The 27,505-nt window shown below is 42.8% G+C and overlaps 1 protein-coding gene across 1 annotated transcript in view; it reads right to left on the bottom strand.

Annotated features, from left to right (window-relative positions):
• LOC144685518 (potassium/sodium hyperpolarization-activated cyclic nucleotide-gated channel 1-like) overlaps positions 1-27,505 on the bottom strand; it is a 324,879-nt gene that overhangs the window by 182,811 nt on the left and 114,563 nt on the right. The window contains exon 3 of the mRNA XM_078550109.1: positions 24,281-24,442. Within this exon, the coding sequence (XP_078406235.1) occupies positions 24,281-24,442 (162 nt within the window). The remainder of the gene's footprint in view (positions 1-24,280; positions 24,443-27,505) is intronic.

The following is a 27,505-nucleotide window of genomic DNA, read 5'->3' as shown; positions in this document are numbered from 1 at the left end:
CAGGTTCACATTCTAAGTAGTCAAAGGCAGGAGCCATATAGTGGTAAATTTGTTTGATAAGCTTGGCTTCAAACTCTAAGACCCCAACAGAGCACGCATTAATGTGGTTGGTGACACTGACTGTGCACAATGGTATCCTTCCTTATTTACTGGATTTGGAGAAATTAAGTAGCACTGTCATTTTCCTCATGTTGACATGCCAATTTGGCCTGTTTCCCAAATTTTGAGACGGTTACCATTTTCCGAAGTGTCACAGGAGCTGAAATGATTTGAAGTAGATGCTATCATTGAGTGAATCAACTCATTGCTGTGAACATTGAACCTAGTCATTACATAATATAAAAATGGCAAACTTAAACTATGTGTTGACATTAAGGTAGTCAACAAAATGATCATTCCAGACAAATATCCACTTCTTATGATCCAAGGACTACTGGCATCATTTCACGACTCCACAGTCTTCAAGAAGCTTGCCATGCGATGGTCTTCAGGTACTACTAGCACAGCAAAGCCAATATCATGCAGCTTTTATTACTCACAAAGGTGTGTTTCAGTGCTGCAGAATGTTCGATAGACGAATTTCAGCACCAAGCTCACTCCAGAAGATTGTTCCTTCAGTTTTGTCAGACGTTGAGGGGATGCTCGACCTACTTGATGATGTTGTTGTCCACGGAAGCAAAGCATGGTTAGCAGTTGTCAGCGGTGCTCTCTCGACTTCAACAACACAGCGGTTCAAGAAGGCAGTTCACCACCACCTTCTCAAGGGCAACTAGGGATGGGCAATAAATGCTGGCCCAGCCAGCAAAGCCCACATCCCGTGAATGAATAAAAAAAAAAAATTGGTGCTCAACAAGGACAAATGCACATTCATAGCATCTGAGATTGACTTTCTAGGGTAGCGAGTGACATCAGCAGGATTAAAGCCTACACACAACATCAAAGCCAGTTATGCATTTCCACCTCCATCTAGCATGAAAGAGTTGGCATCGTTCCTTGGTACTATTAGCTTTTATCACGGTTTTGTTCCTAAGTATCATTAAGCCTCTTCGAAAGCTACTGTGCAAAGATGGACAATAACAGCATTCAACATATTAATGACAAAGGTAGTATCTCTACCAGTCATTTGGCATTTCAACACACATGTGGAAACTATGTCACAACATATGTATCAGGAAATATGATAGAAGCTGTACTCTCACATGACATTGAAAGACGTGGATGCCCAGTCACTTAGGCGTCACACCCGTTGTTGGAAACCGAACGCAAATCCTCTCTATTAGAAGCATTAGCCTGCATCTATGCTTATGAACATTGGCATATGTATCTCTATGGCAATCACCAAGCACTGGCTACATTGTTAGCCATATCAGGATCTGGTCATTGATTGCTAAGCATCTACAGATGGTCAGATAGTCTTCATCGGGACAATTTTGAAGTCAAGTATCTTTTGGGTTCACACAACTGAGTAGCTGACATGCTTTGCCGTATTATTATTGCAGACAGCATTAGCAATAACAAAGAGACTTGCAGCATTGAAGACTATATGATCAAAGTGATTTCACATGCGACTGCGAACCTTGTAACATGGAAGGAGTTGAAGGTAGAATCAGCAACAGGCAGCATACTGCAGAAAGTAAGCCAGTACCTAAAAACTGAGTTGCATCAGGAAATAGAGGAAAAACTGGTCCTGTACCACAGTGGTTATCCTGAAAGCACTACAGCAATGTGCATTACATCTTTTCTATGATGGATATCTGAGTGTTACAACAATCCTATGAAGTAGTCTGCTGGCCTGCAACAAATCGCCGCATAGTAATGATCATTAGAAGGCACGCAGCTTGCATGCTCAAAAAATCTGTTAAACCATGTCCTGCACCCCTACATTCGACCCAATGGCCAACAAAAATATGGCAACAACTCCAAGTATATGTTTTTGGAGAAGTGCAAACAGTCCTTAGTAATTAATGTCAGTTTTATTTGTTGTTCATGATCTACATAGCAAATGGCCAGAAATCGCTACAATAAATTCCATAACCACCACTTTGGTCATTGACATTCTGGGCAAATTGTTAACAAAACGGATTCACCGGAGACTATCATTACAGACAATGGACAGCAGTTTGTTTCCAGCCAGCTCACAGAGTTCCCAGCTAGCTACAGAATTCACTGACATCTGACATTGCGAATGGTAGGAGCAAACGAAAAGGGGCAGTCAAGAGCTGGCATGTCAGAGGGGGGAAACATTTGAACAGTCCATTCATTTCCTACTCCGTACATATCAATCTACCCCACACTCTGACGAGAAAGAACCAGCTGAACTTATGACTGGTCATAACTTTTGCATGCCGCTGACAATTCTTAAGTTGTCACCGCTATCGAACGAGAATGTCAGGAGTAAGAGTAGAAGAAATTGCAAAGCGACAAGCAGATCAAGCGGTTGCTCAGTGCTAACACTTATCTGTTGGGTGACAACACATAGTGGAACATAAGAAGCTTGATAGTGAGTAGACCAGGATAATTTGAGGAAAGCAATTATGAGGATACATTTCCTTTCTGATGTGTGACTGCAATGTTGATCATCTACCTCATCAAACTGATCATGCGGAACCACTACCTTAAGTTTATAGATCTCAGCACCATCATCAATGATCTTTCTATCTCAAAAACTATTTCTGTACTTAACACATTGGACTCTAAGAAATGACTTGATGTACATATGTTGTTGTTCATGATGGTTTAATTTAAAATAAGGTTCTTTAAGTTTTACAAGGGGGAATGGCGTATTACATATGAACATACGAACAAGGAGCAGGAGTAGGCCGTTCGACCCCTTGTGCTTACTCCGCCATTCAATAAGATCATGGTTGATCTGATTGTAACCTCAAATCTGCATCCCACCTACCCCCGATAACCTATCATCCCCTTTGCTTACCAAGAACCTATCTAGCTCTGCCTTAAAGATGTTCAAAAACTCTGCTCCCATTGTCTTTTCAGAGAGTTCCAAAGACTCACGACCCTCTGAGAGAAAAAGTGTTGCCTCATCTCCATTTTAAATGGGCAACCCCTTATTTTTAAACAGTGGCCCCTAGTTCTAGATTCTCCCACAAGAAGAAACATCCTCTCCACATCCACCCTGTCAAGACCCCTCAGGATCTTATATGTTTCAATCAAGTCACTTCTTAATCTCCTAAACTCCAGTGGATACAAGCCTAGCCTGTCCAATTTTTCCTTATAAGACAACCCACCCATTCCAGGTATTAGTCTGGTAAACTTTCTCTGAACTACTTCCAACACATTTATATCCTTTCTTAAATAAGGTGACCAGTACTGCACAAAGTACTCCAGATGTGGTCTCACTAGTGCTCTGTATAACTGAAACATAACCTCCCTACTTGTGTATTCCATTCTCCTCGCAATAAACAATAACATTCTATTAGCTTTCCTAATTACTTGCTGTACCTGCATACTAGCCTTTTGTGATTCATGCACTAAGACACCCAGATCTCTCTGCATCTCAGAGCTCTGTAGTCTTTCACCATTTAGATAAAATGCTTCTCTTTTATTCTTCCTGCCAAAGTGGACAATTTCACACTTTTCCACATTATGCTCCATTTGCCAGGTCTTTGCCCACTCACTTAACCTATCTATATCTTTTTGTAGCTTCCTTATGTCCACTTCACAACTTATTTTCAAACCTATCTATGTGTCATCAGCAAATTCGGAAACCATCCCATCCATCCCTTCACCTAAATAATTTATATAAATTGTAAACAGTTGAGGTTCCAGCACTGATCCCTATGGCACACCACTTGTTACATCATGCCAACCAGAAAAAAAAAACCATTTATGCCTACTCTCTGCTTCCTGTTAGCCAGCCAATCTTCTATCCATGCCAATATGTTACCCCCATGAGCTTTTATTTTCCGCAATAACTTTTGATGCGGAACTTTATCAAATGCCTTCAATTGTTCAATGTATGATTGTGTGTCTGTTAACTGTTCTCTGTGTGCTGTTAGGGTGTGGTTACAGAGAAACAGAAACTAAATTGAAGCAAGAAGCCGTAAGCATGAGGGCAGACATTTTAATAAACACTTGTAAATAAAACTCCTGTCCAGACCAAGAAACTGGTGTGTCATCTCTGCATATTTCGAAGGCAAAAAATGCAGCAGGAAGTGTTTAAGCTCAGCTGTACAGTAGAACTTTACAAGGAACCCAGAGGGTATCTGTTTATAATTCTGGTTAGAGCCAAAAACAATAATGTCACACTTGGTTATATTTCTGTGCTTGTTATCTATTCTGAGTATTTATTTATTCAATTGGCATTAATAATCCATGCAACATCTCCCTCTTGCCTTCTGTCTAATGATTAAATATAATTTAATCAGACCAAAAGCACAGCCTGGCTTTCTCCAAATGCATTTATTATACCCAAATAGTTTGGTTTGCAAAAAATCTCTGTCTCGTGCTGTGATTGAATTTTTTTTTAAAAGTTAAAATATTACCAGAAAAGTTAATCCAATAATAAGTACTCATCCATATCAAGAAAAAGGGATGTTTCTCTCTAGTACCACAGTGATTAACTGGGCACAGGTTTTATGGTGTTTTCAAGTGCCTAATAATTAATAGCTAATACTGAACAGCAATTTGAAAAAAAACACAAAGTACAGCCTACTGCTGTGAAGGGTGGCAAGGTCTGCAGGAATTATGGCTCCCATTAGTTGAGCATGACATAAGGCAATGTGTTCCTTAATGTTTGAGTACATAACAATCACTGCTATTCAATTTAATACATTCGGCACTTATTGGGGGTAACTTTAACCTTCAGTGACGTTATAAAACAGGCATATTCAGATTGGTCACTCTTTACACACCCTGTCCGATTTTCCTTTCCATCGAAGCTGGCCAATCCAATATCTCTCTTTTCACACCATCAACCAGAAGTTAAAATGACCCTTCAATTATTTTCTATCTATGTTAATGACTTGGAGGAGGGGGCAGTGTGTAATGTACCCAAATTTGCTGACGATACAAAAATAGGTGGGAGGGCATGTTGTGATGAGGACATATGGAATCTGCAAGGGGATATAGACAGGTTGAGTGAGTGGGCCAAAAACTCGGCAGATGGAGTTTAAAGCAGGAAAGTGTGAGGTCATGCACTTTGGTAGGAAAAATCAAAAGGCCGACTATTATTTAAATGGAGAGAGGCTCCAAAAAAGTGCAGCACAGGGGAATCTGGGTGCTGTTGTGCATGAAACACAAGAAGTTAGCATGTAGGTACAGCAAGTAATTAAGAAGGCAAATGGAATTTTGGCCTGTATCGCTAGGGGGTTGGAGTTTAAAAATAGGGAAGTCTTGTTGCAACTGTACAGGGTGTTGGTGAGGCCGCACCTGGAGTACTGTGTACAGTTTTGGTCCCCGTATCTAAGAAAGGATATACTGGCATTGGAGGCAGTTCCAAAGGGATTCACTGGGCTGATTCTTGGGATGAAGGGATTGACGCATCAGGAATGGCTAAACAAGTTAGGCCTTTATTCATTAGAGTTTAGAAGAATGAGGAGTGATCTTATTGAAACGTACAAGGTTCTGAGGGGGCTTGACAGGGTGGATATTGAAAAGATGTTTTCACTAGTGGGGGAATCTCGAACTAGGGGACATAGTTATAGAATAAGGGGACGCTCATTTAAACTGAGATGCGAAGAAGGTGAATGTCTGGAATTCTCTACCCCAGAGAGTTGTGGAGGCTAGATCACTGAGACCATTTAAAGAGAAGGCAGATAGATTTTTGAAATATCAGGGAGTTGAGGGCTATGAGGAGCTGGCATGAAAGAGGAGTTGAGGCATGGGGCAGATCAGCCATGATCTTATTGAATGGCTGGGCAGGCTTGAGGGGCCGAATGGCCTACTCCTGCTCCTATTTCTTATGTTCTTATGTACCGAGATTCTAATTCAGCACGACATAAATGCAAATGTTTCCTTTCTTTACCAAATCTGTTGCCTCATTGATCAAACAAACAGAAAATGAAAGGTATTAAAGAGTTTGATGACGATTTAATTTCAAGTTCATGTGATCTTGAATGTAGTTAAATTAAGAAACAGGTGTTTGGCATTAAAATACTGAGATGTCAATTTTAATTTTCTAGAATTTTTAATCATCAAGATCAGTTCAAGATCAGTCCTCAGCAAATAATGGTAGAATCTATTGTTTCCAGTTCATTTAAATAATTTTTATTTGATTAAATTTCCATTTTGAGGTGCTTGCACTTTGTTAAAATGTTGTTTTGTTAATAAGGAAGAGGAACAGCTGACTCTCTTTCAAAATCACAGGTAGCCAAAGACAAAACTGCTCAACACAGACATTGATCTGGATTTTATGGTCCCTCCTGGCGGACTTGTAGACGGGGGTGGGGGGGCGTCAAATGCCATGGGAGCCATGTCTGCTGTCTACCCACAGGCCCTGCCCCCATTGCAAACTTACCAGCAGCGGGTCGGGGGTTGGGGGGGGGGAAGTTGGTGGGAGAGGCACTGGGTGGCCCACCCATACATGGGCCAATTGGGGCACTTAAGTGGTCAGTTAATAGCCATTTAAGAGCCTCATCCTGTCGCCAGTGGAATTTAACCAGTGGCAATTGGGAGCGGCCCATGCCAACGATCCAGCCCAGCAACTTTCACGGTGTGGGCTGTTGGCAGGCAAGCATGGGGGGCTGTCTCTTTAACAGGCCCCCTGGTCCAATGGGAGGCCACCACTGGATGTCCCTCTCACCCTCTCCTCGCCCACCCCACCCCACTTCCCATTTCCCTTCCCCTCCAATCTGTCTATTCCAGCCTCCCCATCCCCTCACCAGGGCTGACCAGCCTAGCCCTGCACTTACCTTTCACTCCAGCTCCTCATGGTTGGGCACTGGATGCATTCTGAGTAGTGATGACCACCCCCAGTAAAACCCAGCCCATTATCTCCAGTTACACATATCAAATGATACCGTTTTTAATCTAACTGAATCTGACAAACATGTGCCTCACAATTTAACTGGTTTGCAAATGTAACCCCACTATTTAAAAAAGGAGGGAGAGAAAAACAGAATTACAGACCAGTTAGCCTAACATCAGTAGTGGGGAAAATGCTAGAGTCTATTATAAAAGATGTGGTAACAGAACACTTGCAAAGCATTAACAGGATTAGACAAAGTCAACATGGGTTTATGAAAGGGAAATCATGCTTAACTAATCTACTGGAGTTTTTTGAGGATGTAACTAGTGGTGTATTTGGATTTCAAGAAGACTTTTGATAAGGTCCCACATAAGAGGCTAGTGGGAAACATTAAAGCACATGAGATCGGGGGTATTATACTGGCATGGATTGAGAGTCGGTTGACAGACCGGAAACAGAGAGTGGGAATAAATGGATCTTTTTCCGGATGGCAAGCGGTGACTAGTGGTGTACCGCAGGGATCAGTGCTTGGGCCCCTGCTATTCACGATATATATAAATGACTTGGGTGAGGGAACCAAATGCAATATTTCCAAGTTTGATGACGACACAAAACGGGACAGGGTTGTGAGTTGTGAGGAGGATGCAAGGAAGCTTCAGGGTGATTTAGGCAAGTTGTGTGTGTGGGCAAACAGATGGCAGATGCAGTTTAACGTGGATAAATGTGAAGTTATTTCGGCTTCGGTGTAAAAAACAGAAAGGCAGATTATTATTTAAATGGTGATATATTGGGAAATGTGGATGTACAAAGGGATTTGGGTGTCCTTGTACACCAGTCAATGAAAGTAAATAGGCAGGTGCAACAAGCAATTAGGAAGGCAAATGGTATACTGGCCTTCATTGCAAGAGGATTTGAGTTCAGAAGTTGGAATGTCTTTCTGCAGTTATACAGGGCCTTAGTGAAACCGCACCTGGAGTATTGCATGCAGCTTTGGTCTCCCTGCCTAAGAAAGGATATACCTGCAATAGAGGGGGTGCAGGCAAGGTTCACTAGGCTGATACGGGGGATGGCAGGACTGTCTTATGAGGAGAGAATGTCAACCTGTGGAATTCTCTACCACAGAAGGCTTTGGAGGCTGGGTCATTGACTATATTCAAGAAAGAAATTGATAAACTTTTGGATATTAGGGGTATCAAGGGAAATGGAGAGAAAGTGGGAATATGGCGTTGAGATAGAGGATCAGCCATGATCATATTGAATGGCGGAGCAGGCTCGAAGGGCCAAATGGCCTACTCCTGCTCCTAGTTTCTATGTTTCTATGGATAGTAGATTTTATGATAAGAGATTGTGTGAATGAAAATGACCCTACCTTCAATAACAAAACACATTCTGTACCAACATGCCTGCTCCCGTGTGCTAGCATTTCCCAAGGTCGATAAGCTCTGCAATCAGAATAGTTTACCACTTCACAAAGAAGCTGATTTCTGGAGAACTGCTAAGGCCCTCTGGCCCTCATCACTAACACGTCCTCACCCTCCACACACTCCCTATACCTCATCCATGCCACCTCATGCCCTTTCGCCCACCCCTCCATGGTCCCTCATTCTCTCCATGCCAAACCATGCCCCCTCGCCCACTCATACGCCCATGTCAGGTGCAAATTGAGCATTTAAGCATCCAATATGGTGGATGATGAGTGCACATGTGGTCCACACTAGAAGATGCACCACCTGCCATAACAGGCTGCTCAATAGGTGTCAAGGGCAAATGCCTTATTCTGTAAAATGAAGAAAAAAATATATTCATATTTCATTTTCTATGGGATCTCCCTTGGCTTCCTTTGCCAAGTCATAAATGTACTCAACAACTTTGCTTACTCAGTTAACAGGTAGTGCTAGTTAAAGGGTTCATCTACTATATTAGCGGTTAGTTTTTGGTTTGTCCTTTTAAGCTCATGGTTAACTTCTTAGTCTTTGTGGCCTGTTTTCGGACTCATAGGGTAGAATTTTGCCCTCGGTTGGCAGGTGGGCCCCAGGCCCCACCCCCAAATCACCGATCAGAAAATTCTGGCCATAAAATTTAACTCTGATTTCTGAGGGGTTGTTTTCTCGAGTACTAGTTTCTACTGGCTGTCTTCAGAACAATTTTACCACAGTCATCAGGAGTCTGGCAGGACTGCCTTGGGGCTGGCAGATGATTGGGTGCAGCAAATAAGACAGGAGAGAGGAGAAGTCGGGAGAAGAGGGAGAAGGGCATCTTGGCGTCCTGCTGAATAGGAAGGAACTCCAGTCCCTCCAAAATACCATTGTGCAGGCCCTTAGTACCTGTCTTTGTTACTAAATTACTTAATCTCGTACTTATATGAATTGTTTCCCCAGTGTCTACAACTTGGGAGGTAGGAAGCTATGGAACTTCCATTGAGGACACTTCAAATGACTGTGGAAAGCAACCTCAAGTAACTCTGGGCCTTACAGGCCCAACTACAGATTACAACATCTCAGCGAGGGTCCAGGTAGTATGGTCCAACTGGCTGAATAACACCAATAACAGCACTGGCAGAGTGGGTGATGGATCAGCAGGCTGTTGTACTCAGAGAAGTAAGCAGCCTAATCCCAGGCAGCACAGTAATTTCATGCTGGGGCCACATTGTAATGATTACACTCCCAGTTACACGCATAATCAACTGTTTAGGCCATGATTTGTTAAATAATAGTTTTAGAAAAGAGCTGAAAGAGCTGAAGAAATGGAATTCAGCTTTATAGGATTTAAAACGTGATGGAATATGTGGAAACAAGAAAACAGGTCTGAATTAGAAACAGAAAGTGCTGGAAATACTCAGCAGATCTGGCAGCATCTGTTAAGAGAGAAACAGAGTTAGCATTTCAAGTCGAATATTACTCTTCTTCAGAATGGAGTCATATTGGACTCCAAACATTAACTCTGTTTCTTTCTCCACAGATGCTGCCAAACCTGCTGAAATTTTCCAGCACGTTCTGTTTTTATTTCAGATTTCCAGCATCCACTGTATTTTGCTTTTATAGACAGGTCTGAATAACTGAGCTATTGATGGTGTGGAATTTTAACCATAAGACCATAAGACGTAGGAGCAGAAGTAGGCTATTCGGCCCATCGAGTCTGCTCCACCATTCAATAGATAATGGGTGATCAGATAATCCTCAACTCCACTTTGTTTAAATATCTTTCGGTTTGGGGAGAAAATCTACAGTTTCACCTCAGGAGGTTTAGTTTGACAGGCAATATGATCGGTGCAGGCTTGGAGGGCCAAATGGCCTGTTCCTGTGCTGTACTTTTCTTTGTTCTTTGTTTTCTTTGAGGTCAAATAACCAATGGGGTCAATGATCGGATAGATTTTACATTATGCTTGAAGTAACGAGCTTAGTTTGCCAAACAACAACTTCTCATCCAATGCTTTCCTACGCAACTGTTCAGTAGGATTAAACAACTGTGATGTAAACAATTTTCTTCATGAAAAATAGCGTTTATTGTTTATCTGTGGTACATGGAGAATAAATGGTACTATTAAATGAATCTTATAAAGCACTTGTTAGTACTAAATTAGTAATTTCACATCCTTTTTCTTAACTCTCTGGTGGTCAATGTTTAGATGTATTAGACCTCGACAGCGAAACACATCCAATTAACACAGGAGGAAATCCAGCAAGATAGAATAGATTAATCCAGTCAGTTCTACTGCCTGGTTCTTTCCTCATATCCCTTCAATTCATTTCTCCTTCAAGTATTGATCCAATTCCCTCTTGAAGGTTATAATTGTACCTGTATCCACTACCCCATCAGGCAGTCCATTCCAAACCCTAACTATTCATTGCATGAAAAAGTTCTTCCTCATGTCGCTTCTGGATCTTTTACCAATCACCTTAACTCTGTGTTATTTCATGATCGACCCTCCAGCTATTAGAAATAGTTTCTCTTTATTTACTCTATCTAAATTGTTCAGGATTTTAAACAGTTCTATCGAATCTCCTCTCTTTCTCTGCTGCAAGGTGAAAAACCCCAGCTTCGCCATCTATCCACATAACTGTAATCCATCATCACTGCAACCATTCCAGTGAATCTCTCCTGCACCCTCGCCAAAGTCATCATGTTCCTTCCTAAAGTTGATGCCTAGAATTAGACAGAATACTTCAACTGGGGCCGAACTGATGTTTTATATAGGTTTAGCATAACTTCCTGGCTATTGTTTTCTCTTCATCTAGTTATACATCCCAGGATTCCAAAAGCTTCATTGGCTGTTTTGTTAACCTGTCTTGCCACCTTCAGAGATTTTTGCCCAAACTCTCCCAGCTCACTATCTTCTTACATCCCAAGTCCGTGTCCACATGTAGCAATGCCTGGACAACATTCAGACTTTGGCTGATAAGTGGCAAGTCACATTCATGCCACACAAATGCCAGGCAATCACCATCTCCAACAAGAGGGAATCTAACCATCTCCCCTTGATATTCAATGGCTTTACCATCGCTGAATCCTCCACCATCAACATCCTGGGGGGGTTACCAATGACCAGGGATCCAACTGGACCAACCACATAAATACCATGGCTACAAGAGCAGGTCAGAGGCTGGGGATTCTATGGTGAGAATTCACCTCCTGACTCTCCAAAGCCTGTCCACCATTTGCAAGGTGCAAGTCAGGAATGTGATGGAATAGTCTCCTTTTGCCTGGATGGCCAGCTCCAACCATACTCAAGGAGCTCGATACCATCTAGGATAAAGCAACCCGCTTGATCATCCACCATCTTAAACATTCACTCCCTCCACTGCACAGAAGCAGCAGTGTGTACCATCCACAAGATTCACTGCAGCAACTTGCCAGGGCTCCATCGACAGCACCTTCCATACATGCGACCTCTAAACCTAGAAGGACAAGGGCAGCAGATGCGTGGGAGCATCACCACCTGCAAGTTCCCCTCCAAGCCACACACCATCCTAACTTGGAAATATGTTGCCATTCCTTCACTGTCATTGGGTCAAAATCTTAGAACTCCCTTCCTAACAGCATTGTAGGTACACGAAATGGACAGCAGTGATTCAAGAACATGGCACACCACCTCTATCACAAGGACAATTAGGCATGAGCAACAAATGCTGGCCTTGCCAGTGATGTTCAAATCCCATGAAGGGATAACAAAAATTTGGTAATGTGGCAGTCAATTTGCACAGAGCAAGCTTCCTCAGGTTGCAATGTGATAATGGCCAGATAATCTGTTCTTAATGATGTTAGGTCAGGGATAAATAATGCCCAAGGCACCAAATTTATGAAGTAACAGCTTGTGTTGTCCTAGGGGCTCATTTGAAAAGACAGCTAGGCTCGAGTCTGCTCTTTCAAATGTCATAGAGTCACAGAGACATAACAGGCAGAAGGATGCAATTTGGCCCACCAAATCCATGTCAGTTATCTATCGAGCAATCCTGTCAATCCCACAACCCAGCTCTATCTATATAGCCCTCCAGGAATATTTCCCTCAAGTGCCCACCCAATTTCCTTTTGAAATCATTCATTGTCTTCGCTTCCATCACTCTCGTAGACAGCCAGTTCCAGGTCATTATCATTCACTGCAAAAAAAAGGTCTTCCTCACATCCCCCTTGCATGTCTTGCCCAAAATCTCAAATCTGCATCCTTGTCCTTGTACCATCAGCTAATGGGAAAAGTTATTATTCGTCCAACGTATCTAAACCTGTCATCGTCTCGTACATCTCTATCAAATCTCTGCTCAATATCCTTTGCTTCAAGGAAAACAAACCCAGCTTCTCCAACCTAACCTTGTAGCTAAAATCCCCCATCCCTGGAACCATTCTCGTAAATCTCCTCTGCACTCTCTCAAGTACCCTCATATCTTTTCTACAGTGTAGTGACCAGAATTGGGTGAAATAGTCTGGCTCAAGCCTAACCAGAACTTTATATAGCTCAGCAAAACTTCCCTGCTTTTGCACTCAATACCTCTATTATGAAGCTCAAGATCCCATATGCTTTGCTAATTCCTCTCTCAATATGGCCTGCCTACTTCAAAGATCAACGCACATGAACCCTCAGGTCTTTCTGTACCTGCGCATCTTTTGATCGGAATTTTCCACTCCAGCCAGCAGTTGGAATCGTGGCAGGCAGGAAAGCAAGAGAAACTCTAACCATCTCCCCTTGACATTCAATGGCTTTACCATCAAGGAGCAGGGCGGAAGAGTGAATGGTTGTCCAGGCGTTGTTCAAATATGGCGCCTGGACATTGGAGCCTCTGAGGTGATGGCAGGGCAGGCCATTCCTCCCCTCTCCAGCACGAGATTCAATGTGTTTCTCACAGCTGCATTATTAATGAACTGAACAGCGCAAGATCTCGCGTGTTTACGTGTTTAGCTGCCCTGCTCTCCAGCGGAAGTCACTCCAACTTTCGTTTCCATCACTGGACTTAGTCTCTGGAACATAAAATTCCGCCCTTTAGAACTGTGCCATTAAATCTGTATTGTCTCTCCCTAACCCTTCTGTCAAAATACATCACGTCACACTTTTCTATATTAAATTGGATCTGCCACTTATCTACCCATTCTGCCAGCCTATCTATGTCCTGTTGCAGTTGGTTAGCATCATCCCTCACAGTGTTAGGGTGGGGTCTACTGGGAACAAAGAGGGTGATACATGGTTATAGGAGCAGGACAAGGCTACAATACTTAATGACTCTTTTGCATCCAGGTTTGATATCATTGGTAAATTTTGAAATTTTACTCTGTATTTAAACATTTATGTCATTTATGTATATCAAAAAAAGCAGTGGTCCCAGCGTACCTTGGGAAACACCAGTGTTCACCATTCTCTGGCCTAAAAAACAACCATCTACCAAAGCTCACTATTTTCAATCCTTAAGCGTTTTTTTAAACCTAAGCTGACACTGACCCTGCTATTCCATGAGCGTCAATTTGTTAACCAGCTTTTTAAGTGGTACTTCATCAAGTGTTTTCTAAAAATCGATGTAGACAACATTTGTTGCATTCCCTTCATCACCTTTCTCTGTTGCTTCATAAAAAATACAACCATGCTGGCTCGCCTGAATTAACTTAAATCTTTCCAAGTGCCTGTTGATTTTTTTCCTTGATTATCGTTTCTAAAACCTTAGCCACCACAGATATTAAACTGACTGGCCTGCAGTTACTAGGAATGTCTTTATCCCTTTTCTTGAATAAAGGTATCACATTTGACACTCTCCAATCCCTAGTACCTAGAGAAGATTATCTCCACCCCCACTTCCTTTAGTAACTTGGGATGCAAGCCAACCGGACCAGGCGATTTATCCACTTTCAGCGTAGCCAGCCTTTCCAGTACATCCTTCTTATCAATTTTCATCCCATCCATTACTTCTACCATCTGTGTTTCCAATAATATTTTGTCAGCATCCTCCTCCTTAGTAAATCCCGATGCAAAAGAGTCATTAAGTATTGTAGCCTTGTCCTGCTCCTGTAAGCATGTATCACCCTCTTTGTTCCCAGTAGACCCCACCCTAACTCGTACTACCTGCTTACTGTTACATGTTGGTAAAAGATATTTGGGTTTCCGTTTATGTTAAAATATGGAGCATCGATCCTTAAAGGGGAAGTGTGGGGAGATTATGAGAAATACAGGATGAAGGTCCCATTTTGCACTGGTCATGTGTCAACCTTTAGATCCAAGTTCCAGACAGAACTCAATTTATTTTACAGTCTATGCAAAGTATCTGTTAAGAATTGTTTTTAACCAATAACGAGGAAGATCTCAGAGGAGCCACACTTATGATTGGAAACAACACAACTAACTATTTTCATAAGATTTAACCACATGATCAATGAAGTTCACTGGTAGTTACAACTATTAGATCTTTGAGAGGAAACATTAAACTTTAATAGTATTTCAACCACCATAATGTACATAACCCCTGAATTAACCTAGTTCCTGATTTAGTAAAATAAAAGCAAAATACAGTGGATTCTGGACATCTGGCATAAAACAGAAAGTGCTGGAAATGTTTAAATGAGTTAACGCTTTGAGTCCAATATGAGTCTTCTTCAGAACCCCAGAGAAGAGTCATATTGGGCTTGAAAGGTTAACTCTGTTTCTCTTTCCACAGATATTGCCAGACCTGCTGAGCTTTTCCAGTACTTTCCTTTTTATTCCTGATTTAGTAACTTCTTTCTGAGTTGTTATCTTGAATATAAACCCACTACCATTTAAAAGTGTCAAAGAAGACTTTAGCGTAGGTGACCCCAAGAATGAACCTTCCCCTAGAAACTTGTTGAACTAAGTTGATTTAAATGTTTATTGCATATGGTGCTCCATCCTGATCTTCCGTAAATATTTGGAGGTACATGGGCAGGCCGTGTGGATAAGCCGGCATTTCCAAATGAGTCTTTGTCTGGCTGCTGTCCGTTCCGCTGTGTTTGGTCTCAGACTGGTAGATAGAATATAAACCTACCACAATGCAAAAGTTTTCTACCGAAGCATTTCAGAGAGAAACAATCCATAAAATTATGCCAGATGTAGAAGACAAACAACGTTACTAAAATGAACAGTTGGGACAACAGCATTCTGCATTCTACTGAAATGGATGAGAAGCTGTGCTTTAAGTTGCAGCAGCACCAAAGTGCTAATAATTTTGTTTGTCAATCTATCTCTTACACAATGGATTAATTTTTTAATTTGAGATCATTTGCATATTGCAGGAATTCAAATGATTGTTTACACAGTCTACAGTCCATTCCTCTTAATTGAAGTTAGATCAATTTAGGTGATTTTTTAAAGCGTTATTTACATTGTTTACTTCAAATAAGAGCATTTTTTTGGCAGAAAACAAATGCTGAACTGCCAGGAAGAGGTTGTATTGATGTTAAGTGTTCAATATATTGATTTTGTTGACATTTACTTCAATGCTGTTTACCTAATGCTTCAAAAGCAAAACAAAAGCTTGCAATCAATCAGCAATCTTTTGAGTTGAAAAACAAAATAATGCAGATGCTGAAAATCTGAAATAAGAACAGAAAATGCTAGAAATATTCAACAGGTCTGGAGGTATCTGTGGGGAGAGATTCAGAATTATTGAGCTGGATTTTCACCAAGTTGGGATGACTCGGGAGCCCTTTAAAAATAGCGGGTGGGTCCCAATTCTGAGATTCCCAACCTCATTCCTGGTGTTTCTGATTTCTGGGAGTGCCTTTTAAAGGTGCGAGCGGGTTTTGTTCATAAGCCCGCACCCTGCACTCCTGACCTGGCTGGCTCCATTGAGGAGTTGGCATGTCGAAGTCTTCCGCAATTTTCATGGCGTCGGGCCAGCTTTCCAAAGAATCGTGGTTCATTGCACCTCAAAGGTATCATGAACCAAAGTCTGCATGAGGGAGACTTTCAAAAGATAAAGTCAAAAGGCCCTCTTCCTTCTCCACCCCATGTGATGGTATGACGCCCCCCCCCCCCCCCCCTCAACCGCTCCTCCACCCCACCCACCACCTATGGCCCCTCATGAGCTTGGCTGACAGCCCAGAAATCCATTAGCCTATTGAAACACCTGACCCCCAGGGAAAACATTGCTTTATTGACAGCTCTGGCTCTCTGATCTATGCTGTCAATTTCACAATGTTTATTTACACAAGATAAAGAGGTTTCAAGTGCTTTCAGTTTCAGCTATTGATACTTTAAAGGGTCTAGATGATTGATATTTTTATTGGACTGTAGTAAAAATGAGTTTTTTTTGAGAAAGTTGAAAGTATCCTACTGTCCCTGTAGGTTCATTGCTTCTGTACAGTGTATAGTGGGCAAATAGGCATGGAAGTGGCATAACTTGGCATGGGGAGCCATAGGGGTTCTATGGAGGGACAAACATTGGCATGAGCAGCATGAGGGGCCATGTGGTTCTTTGGGCGCATACCTTGGCATGGGGCACATGAGGGGCTGTAGGGACTAGGTGAGGGGGGGCATAACGTTGCATGGATGGGGCATGGGGGTTGTGTGGAGGTTGAGGGCAGAGGGCCTTTCTGTTTTTAATTATAACTGGGACGAAGTCCCACAGCGTGAGGCGGGCTTTTTAAACAACTCGCCTCCGTGCCCAGCAGCCCCTATGGCTTTCTCCAGGGTCAGCTGGCCTGACTACAGCCTGCACCCATCCCCCACTATGAAAATCCTGTCCTTGGATGCACTTTCTCCCAAGGTATACGAGCCAAACCTCCTGCCTCCCACTACCCACCTTGAGGATGAAAATCCAGCGCACTGTTTCAGGTTTTGATGAGAAGTTAGCACAAGTGTTGCTTGCCCTTATCATTTTAGTTGAGTTCTATAACCATGTGAATACAAAGTGGTGGATTGTAACCCCAAGTGAGTTTTGGTGGTAAACAATTCCAGGGAGTTAATTAATTTCCCGGCTGCCAGTGGTAGCAGCAAGTCACAGCAATTCTAAAGTCCAGGCTTCATTTAAAAGCTGCTGGTGCCCTTGCCACCTGAAATGAGTGCAAATAGAGTGCAGAGTGGCTGCGGGTATGAGATAATTGAGTTACCAGATTGTTCCCTAATTTGCACATAAATGGCATGGAAGAGATTTCAGGAGGGTCTCACAGGAAGTGGGCAGGGGGATGTCTGGGGCACAGGAGGCTGAAAATTTATTTGTTGGCTCCAGAGCAGCAGGTCTGCAGACTGAAGAGGCCTCTCAAGGTTACTTGGACCAGCTGCAAACCTGCTTCAGTCAGGTGGGAAAGCTGCTGAGGCTTTGTTGCTCAGGCCTTAGTTAAATAACAATTAGGGTCCGATTGATTTAATAGGACCCTGGTTGACATAAATTCAAGAGGCCCCCTGATTGAGTCAAGTGCCTAAAGCACCTGCTGAATTCTGCAGATTAAATGCAGAAATGGCACAAGAGGGTCAAGATCCCGGTGGGTAAGTAACCTGCTCGACCCACCATTTCTACTGGGAGGATAAGGTTAAAAGCAACTCCAATATGCAAACTTGTGTGGGATTGTGACATCCTTTCCTGGTTTCCCCCACTATCCACCCCGACCCCACCCCCACCGCTGCAACTTCTATTTTCAAAATTTTCGTGCTTGAATCTCCATGATTCCTGTATCAATTCATAAAGAAGGAGAGCATTCTGGATCGAAAATCCTGATTTATGAGCCTGCAGCCCATTTCTATGTGTGCATTATGTAAATCAGTACCACAGAATGAAAAAGGTCCATCAATTAGTAAATATCTCAGAGTGAGAAAGAAAAGAAAAGGAAATTAAGTTTAAAAAATGCAATGTTATCACACTGCATTACATTATCAAGAGCCTTGATGTCAGCACGTTATACTCAAGCAGCATTAATGTCAGGTACACACAGATTGGTGGAGCCTCCAAGGCAGGTGGTTCAGTTGTCACATAGTGAGACACATATCACAAGTGTGCAGGAGCAGTTGTCAAAGATGGGCAGCAGTGGAGAGGCCCCATTGGAGGGCAAAGGACATTCCAAGCTCTGCTCAGCTGGATGCAGATGCTGAGAGTATGTGTGAGGCTCTGTCAGTGTTTCCAGAGGCACTGTGCAGGATTGCAGACAGACTGGAGGGGCCCGCCTCCAACATGAGTGCCGTGATATCTCAGGCCTTCACAGTGATGTCCACCTCCATGGAAAGAGTGACCACCTGCATGGAGCATCCGATGCAGCAGGCAACAGAGTGCACACTGGCCCTGACCTAATCAGCTGCTCACTCAGCTGGCCAGCTTAAACAGGTTGAAACAAAGCTTCATGTTGGCCTCTCAGTACCTCACTGAAATACAGAGGAATGCTCTTCAGCTCTTAGCTAGCAGGGAAGTGTGGGTGGACCATGAGTGGGAAGATGGAAAAAGGGAACATGAAAGTGGGAATTAGGCCCAAAGTGCTCTCATCCCTTTCCCCAATTCAGTCACAGCTCCACATGTTGCATCCTGTCCTGATGCCTGAGCCTGTTCCTGCACAGGACCTTCACATGCTCCAAAACCCAGAGGATGTCATCCATGAGCATCTGAGCAGTCAGAGCAGGGAAATGAACAGCCTGCCTCTAGCTATGTGGAAGCCACAGGGGTTGCATCATGCAGGAATAATAGGAAAAGGCAGAAAAAGACTTCATAGTTTCACGCATGATACACTTGGGTATTTAAAAGTTTGTTAAACTGTCACTTTTACTGTCAATATTTATGCACCATAAAACTTATTTCAAAGCTTCATTTCCCAGTCTTCCCTGCTGTTGCTGGTTCCTTTCCGAGTGGCTTTCAGCCTTGAGGAAAATGGTATGACCAGAATAGGAGTTGTCCAATGGGTGATGGTGAGATAGATTGATTGTTGACCGTAGGGGTGCTTTGTGCAGGGGGCTGGAGGTGGGCACAGTGGGTTTAGAATTGGTGTGCCAGATATCTGCACTGCCAAAGATCAGCTTAAACATGCCTGAAAGAGTCCGTTCCATGCAACCTTGGCAGCTATATTTGCAGCTACAGGTACCCTGGCCATAGGAAGCTTCTCTTCCAAAGATACAGACTCCTGTACTCATCTCTGCGTCCTTAAGTACAAGGGACACCAACTTGAACAGATAGAGAGGACAACTGGTTAAGTCATTCACTGCCAGGTGAATTGGGTCCTGCTCTCAGCTCACTATTGCAGGATCATCCTGGAATTCAAAGGTAACCCCTGGCTTCTTTTTTCTATTGCAAGCCATCTTCTTAAACCCCTCCCCGTTGTCCTCTCCCACCTCACCTCCAACAATAAGTGCATGGAGCTCCTGGACTACTTTGTCACTAAGATTGAGACCATGTGATCAGCTGCCTTTGCTCCATTTTTCCTTTCCACTATTTCAACAGGTAAAACTTCCTCTAAAACTAACCCCTGCACATCTTTCATTAGTTTCTCTCCTATCTCCTCTCATGCCCTCTTTGAGCTCATATTATCCACCACCTGATCCTGAAACTCAATTCTCACTATACTACTGATTGCTCAACTTCACTTCCTGGTCTCCATGTTAGCTGATCCTGTTAACAGTTCTCTCTTTTTAGGTGTTGCCTGCCCTCCTTTAAATCTGCCATCATCGCTCTCTCCTCAAAACACTAACCCTTGATCTAGCATCGTCGCAAACTACTGCCCTTCTCCAACCTCCCTTTCCTCTCTGAACACCTTGACTGTGTTGTCAGCTCCCAAATCTGTGCTAATTTTTCCCAGAACTCCATGGTTTGAATCCCTCTGGTTTCCACCCCCGTCATGGTACCAAAACGGCTCTTATCAAAGTCACAAATGGCATCCTATGTGACTGTGACAAATGTAAACTGTCCTTCCTCATTCTTCTCGACCTGTCTGCAGCTTTGACATGGACGACCACACCATCTCCTCCAAAGCATCTCCACTGTCAACCAGCTGTGTGGAACTGCACTCACCTGGTTCCCTTCTTATCTAATCATAGCCAGAATATTGCTTGTAATGTCTTCTCTTCTTGCTCCTGCACCAGTACGGCCCACATGCTGCAGTGTAGACTGACAGCTCAGAAGCACAGATCAAAGGCTCCAAAGAATCAAAAACACCAAGATAGCTGAAAAGGCCTCCAAAGTCTCAAAAATCACCTCTAAGGCAGTGAGATCACATTCTCAGAATAATTCTCATCCCCATCAATCCCCATACAACGTGGCAAGTTTTAGACAACTAAGCAAACCCGTGCACTGACAGTTAAAGCCAGAAAGCAAGGATAAAACATCCAGTTAACTGCCAATTTAACATGTTAATTGCAAACCCACCTACCCCACATGGGCTGCCCACATGCTAACAGATGAGTACCAGTTTAATACAGAAGTTGACAGGTTCCTGCCAGCTTCCTTATGTGTCGGCAGTTCTTGGTTCTTTAACCTCTCACATGCACCAATACGTGCTAAACTTGGCAAGTTAAAATTAAGCCCTTGGACCCTCATAGCAAAGAAAAAAAGTCATACAGCCATTGTTATTGTGCTGGCTCTTTGAAAGATTTATCCAATTTAGTCCCACAGTGCAGCTTTTTCCCCATAACCTGCACATTCGTCCTTTTTAAATAGATGTCGAATTGCCTTTTAAATGTTAAAATTAAATCAGATTCTACTGCAATCTCAGGTAATACATATGAGATCTTAACAATGCGTTATCTGAAGAAATCTCTTATTTCTCTTGTTTCTTTGCCAATTATTTTAAATCTATGATTTCTGGTTACCAGAAGAAGGGGTTTGCTCCTTTTGAATTTTGGATACTTCTATTAGATTTTCTCTTACCTTCCTCTGCTCTAAGGAGAACAATCCCAGCTTCTCCAATCTCTCCACAGAACTGAATACCCTCATCCCAGGTATCATCCTGATAAACCCCCTGTGTACCCCCTCGAGGGCCCCTTACTCTGAGATAATGCCCTCTGGTTCTAGATTCGCCCACAAGGGGAAACAACCTCTCAGCATCTACCCTGTCAAGCCCCTAAGAATCTTATATGTTTCAATAAGGTCGCCTCTAATTCTTCTAAACTCCAATGAGTACAGGCCCAACCTACTCAACCTCTCATCATAAGAAAATCCCTCCATAGCCGCAATCAACCTAGTGAACCTTCTCTGGACTGCCTCCAATGCCAGTATATCTTTCCTTAGATAAGGGGACCAAAACTGTTCACAGTATTCTAGGCGTGGTCTAACTAGTGCCTTGTATAGTTTTAGAAAGACTTCTCTATTTTTATACTCTGTTCCCTTTGAAATAAAGGCCAACATTCTATTTGCCTTCCCTATTACCTGCTGAACTTGTATGCTAGCTTTTTGGGATTCATGCACAAGGACTTCAAAATCCCTCTGTGCTGTAGCTTTCTGCAGTCTTTCTCCATTTAAATAATATTCAGCTCAATCTACTCTTCCTGCCAAAGTGCATAACTTCACATTTTTCCCACATGAATTTCCATCTGCCAAGTTTTTGCCCACTCACTTAGCCCGCCTATATCCCTTTGTGTGATCCTCACCACTTGCCTTCCCACCTATTTTTGTGTCGTCCACAACCTTGGCGATAGTACATTCACTGCCCTCATCCAAGTCATTAATATTTATGGTAAATAATTGTGGCCCCAGCACTGATCCCTGTGGCACTCGACTAGTTACAGGTTGCCATCCCGAAAATGCCGCCCTTATCCCAACTCTCTGTCTTCTATTAGTTAGTCAATCCTCTATCCATGCTAATATACTACCCCCAACACCATGGGCCCTTACCTTATTAAGCAGCCTTACGTGCAACCAGTGATTTAGAAACGTTTCACATGACTTCCTTGTTTTTGTATTAAATGCCCCTATTTCCAAAGCCACATCACCCATTCAACTTCTAAGTCACCTTAACAATTTCCCTGCCAACTTTAAGGAATTGTGAATATACACTCCCAGGTCCTTCTGTTCTTGCACCACCCCACCACCCAGCCCTCAAAATAGTTCAATTTAGATTATATTCCTTTTCCATGTTGATTCCCCCAAAAGTGCACCACCTCACACTTACCTGCATTAAACTGCATCTGCCATGTGTCTGCTCATTTCCCCAGTCTATATCTTCATGAACTACTATCCTGTTAACTACTTATAATGTTGCAGACTTTTGTATCATGTGTAAGCTCCAAAACTGTATTGCCTACACGTAATTCCAGGTCACTTGTACATAACAAGAAAAACAATGGTTCTAATGCCAGTCCCTAGGTACCCCACTGCATATTTCCCTCCAGTCTGGAAAACATCTATTGATGGCTACTCTCTACCTCTGATCCCTTAGTCAATTTCATACTAACACCTTCAGCTAGGAACATACTGATTCAGGAAGTTCTTCTGTATACCTTTTAGGAATTCATCGCCCTCCTTTCCCTTTATGGTGCTTTCCTCCCAGTCTATGTTAGGGTAATTGAAGTTCCCTACTATTACTGCTCTATATTTTTATATTGCTCTGAAATTTACCTACAGATTTGCTCCTTGAGAACATAAGAGCACAAGAAATAGGAGCAGAATAGACCATACGGCCTGATGAGCTTGCTCCACCATCCATTATGATCATGGCCAATCTTGGGCTTCAGTTTCACTTTTCCACCTCCTTCTCTTTGGTCCCTGTGGGACCAAAAATCTATTGTAGCCTTAAATGTATTCAGTGATGGAACATCCACAACCAACAGGGGTAGAGAATTCCAAAGATTCACCAATCTTTGAGTCTCAGTCCGAAATGATCGGCTACTTATTCTGAGACTATGCCTCCGTGTTTTAGACTTCCCAACCAGCGGACACAATGCCTCTGCATCTACCCTGTCAAGCCTCTTCAGAATCTTGAATGTTTCAATGAGACCGCCTCTCATTCTTTTAAATTCCAGAGAATATAAGCCCAATTTACTCAGCCTCTCATCATAGGACAAACCGTTCATCCCAGGGACCAATTTAGTGACCTTTGCTGTACTACCTCCAATGCAAGTATGTCCTTCTTTAAATATGGAGACCAAAACTACACACAGTATTCCAAATGTGGTCTCACCAAAGCCTTGTACAATTGTAGCAAGATCTCTTTTTCACTATTTAGGAGTCTATAGTAAGTACCCAGTAAATGTACCAGCTACTTTCCTGTCCCTTAACTCTAAATAATTAGATTCAGTCTTTGAATCCTCCATTATATAGTCATTCTATGGAAATGTGATATTATCCTTGATCATTATTGTCACCATGTGTCCCCAGCCACAGCTTCTGGCTCTTTTCCTTCCCTTTCCTTCCAAAATACATTGTAGCCAGGAATGTTTAGTTCCCACTCTTTTAAGCCAGGTCTCAGTTATAGCCCCTACACCATAAACCCCATGCAGCAACTTGCCCTTCAAGCTTTACGTCCTTATTTGTAACATTCCTCACATTAACATACATGCATTCTAACACCATGCTAGTCAGCTTTTCTTCTTTCCTTAATCTAGTCCCTGTTCTTTCTACGCTATCCTTTATTCCGTTGCTGTTTGCCCCTCCTGGTTCTCAATGCACCTTGTCTCTCATCTTTGCTGTTGTGTCCTGGTGACACCGCCCACAACCAAATTAGTTCAAACCCCAACCTTGCACTAGTTAACATCCCGATGAAAACATCCCTGTTCAGATGCAAACTCTCTGGCTTGTACAATTCTTTTTTCTGCTCCAGAACCAACACTGAGCACACAGTTATGATTTGGATAACCAATGCAATAGCAGTCTTCAGAAGAATCAGATCCCGAGTCTTGAAATGTTGCACAGAATGATCCTGGCGCATATACAGGCAATAATTTAAAATGGGCTTATTTCTGGGCCAAGGATCATTTATCAAGAAAGCCTTAGGAATATACATAAAAAATATAACAATACTTACAACCATACCATTTAGGGACACCCAACAATCAGGGGGAAAATCCTGAAGTAACGGAACTAGAAACTGGAGACAACCGTCCCAATGGCATAACAGAAGCATCATTCCAATGAGATTAAATATTCTCACCACTGCACTGGCAAAATCATATGTCATATGGAAAATCTGAAAGGACAATGAACAAAGAAAAAATTAGGGTTCAACACTCCACTTCTTTGGTAAATTATGGTACTGATATTCTTATGCCTATTGAGTGAGAACATTCGGAGGGCTTCAGATTACAGCTGCTGTGCAGCTATGGTTGTCTTCACACTAAATGGTATCACACTGCCAACACATAGAATTCCAGGCTGTCAATACAGGAGTTGAATCAAGAAAAAATGGCTCTATAATAATTAATTTGGTAAAACCACAATCTCTGTAATAATATTTGCTAAACTTGTACCCTTCAACTGAACCTTCATTCATTGAAGAAATGCTCCATTTCATAATACAACAATATATTCACATTGCGGAATAGAAATTCTGTATGCTTCCAACTTTAATTAATTGCAAATCATGAATGAGGAATTGATTATTCAGCAAGGCACCTTTTCCAAGAATTCTGATAATTTATTAAAGGAAATAAAACAAGTTCAGTTTGTTAGGTGATAACCACGCACCTGTGTTTTCCTTATTGTGCCAACGATAGATAAGAATTGCCCAGGACAATGAAAGAAAGTATTAGCTGTAGCCTGACACAAAACAATTTAAAAATCAGCAATGGAAATGAATTATGAACTTATAAAGTTGTATTGGCCTGGAGGTAAAATTAATAATTAAAATTAGTTGGTAGTTAACATACAGAAAATTCAGCAAGGGACCAGTATTTAAATCATAAATTTGTGCTCAGTGCCAGTTGGATCATTCACCTTTTGGTGGAGTGAGAAAAATGTTCTTAGGCTCATCAAACAGTTGTTTTGCACACCTACTCTTCAGTACGAACAGTGACTATAGTAAGATCACTTTGTGAGCTTTATGGCACTAAGGAGGGGTCTCCGGCATGAATGAGTTTGATTCAGCGAATGCTAAATTTTTACCTGACACTTGGGTGACTCAATTTGCTTGGTTGCAGATATGAATTTGTTTCATTTTATTGCTACATTGTTAATACAAGTAATACCAAGAATGCATACATAACAATTGAAAACAGCTGTACAATATTGTCTGGATGTACTAAGCATGTAAATTTGATCCCACAGATATAACTTAATGAGAAATAGAGTTGAACTTCTTGTGTGGAGGCTTGTGTGGAGCAACCTGGGTATAAAGAATGGAAAGACAGACGGCATCATATTCACAAAATCACAAAGCATCAGTCCAGGGAGACTTGAACATCTACATGATGTGGCAAATTTTCAACACTGATCTTGCAGCATGTAGCAGGAAAGGATGCTGATATTACTCACTTGGCTGTCCTACCAGGTCCATATCATCTCTAGCCAAAGAAATTAAAAGCCACAGTCTCCCAATCCTGGACAGCCCGCTTCTACCTCCTTCCCAAAATCCAGAAACAGGACTGCCCCAGTAGACTCATTGTGTCAGCCTGTTCCTGCCCCACAGAGCTCATTTCTTCCTATCTTGACTCCATTCTCTCTCCCCTTGTCCAGTCTCTCCCCAACTACATTTGTGATTCCTCTGATGCCCTACGTCATATCAACAATTTCCAGTTCCCTGGCCCCAACCACCTCCTCTTCACCATGGACGTCCAATCCCGCAACACCTCCATCCCCCACCAGGATGGTCTGAGGGCTCTCCGCTTCTTCCTCGAACAGAGGCCCGAACAATCCCCATCCACCAATCCCCATCCACCACCACTCTCTCCGCCTGGCTGAACTTGTTCTCTCACTGAACTATTTCTCCTCAAACTTGTCTCACTTCCTCAAAATAAAAGCCACAGGAACCCACATGGGCCCCAGTTATGCCTGCCTCTTTATGGGGTATGTGGAACATTCCTTGTTGCAGTCTTACTCAGGCCCCCTCCCACAAGTCTTTTCTCAGTACATTGATGACTGTATTGGTGCGGCTTCATGCTCTCATCTGGACCTGGAAAAATTTATCAATTTTGCTTCCAATTTCTAGCCCCTAGCAACTTCACATGGTCCATCTCCGACACTTCCCGTTCCTTCCTTGACCTCTCTGTTTCCATTTCTGGGGATAGACTGTCCACCAATATTTATTACAAGCCCACCAATTCCCACAGCTACCTCGGCTACAGCTCCTCACACCCCGCTTCCTGTAGGGACTCCATCCCATTCTCTCAGTTCCTCCGCCTCCTTCGCATCTGTTCCGATGATGCCACTTTCCAAAATGGTGCTTCTGACATGTCTTACTTCTTCCTTAACCGAGGTTTCCCCCCCACTGTGGTTGACAGGGCCCTCAATTGTGTCTGACCCATCTCCAGCGCCTCTGCCCTCACCCCTTCCCCTCCTTCCCAGAACTATGATAGGGTTCCCCTTGTCCTCATTTTTCACCCCACCAGCCTCCGCATTCAAAGGATCATCCTCTGCCATTTTTGCCAACTCCAGCATGATGCTACCACCAAACACATCTTCCCCTCACACCTCCTGCCAGCATTCCATCGGGACCATTCCCCTCGTGACACCCTGGTCCACTCCTTCATCACCCCCAACACCTCATCCCCTTCCCACGGCACCTTCCCATGCAATCGCAGAAGGTGCAACACCTGTCTTTTTACCTCCTCCCTCCTCACCGTCCAAGGGCCCTAGCACTCCTTTCAAGTGAAGCAGTGCTTCACTTGCACCTCCTTCAGTTTGGTCTACTTCATTCACTGCTCCCAATGCGGTCTCCTCTACACTGGAGAGACCAAACGCAGGCTGGATGACCGCTTTGTGGAACACCTTTGGTCTGTTCGCAAGCAGATCCAGACCCTTCTGTCGCTTTTCAATACACCATCCTGCTCTCATGCCCACATGTCCGTCCTTGGCCTGCTGCAATGTTCCAGTGAAGCCCAACGCAAACTGGGGGAAGAGCACCTCATCTTCCGATTAGGCACTTTACAGCCTTCCAGACTTAACATCGAGTTCAACAACTTCAGACCATGAACTCTCTCCTCTATCCCTTTTTAAATCCATTTTTTAAAAATTAATTTTTAATTTTTATTTATTTATTTTCATTTTTATTAACTCATTCATTGTTTTATCCCCCTTTTTTATCCTTTTTACCTAA

The sequence above is a fragment of the Cetorhinus maximus genome, chromosome 1, assembly GCF_964194155.1.
Source record: "Cetorhinus maximus chromosome 1, sCetMax3.hap1.1, whole genome shotgun sequence".
Lineage (NCBI taxonomy): Eukaryota > Metazoa > Chordata > Chondrichthyes > Lamniformes > Cetorhinidae > Cetorhinus > Cetorhinus maximus.
The sequence above is the reverse complement of the archived record's forward strand: the minus strand, read 5'-3'. Positions and strand labels throughout refer to the sequence as shown.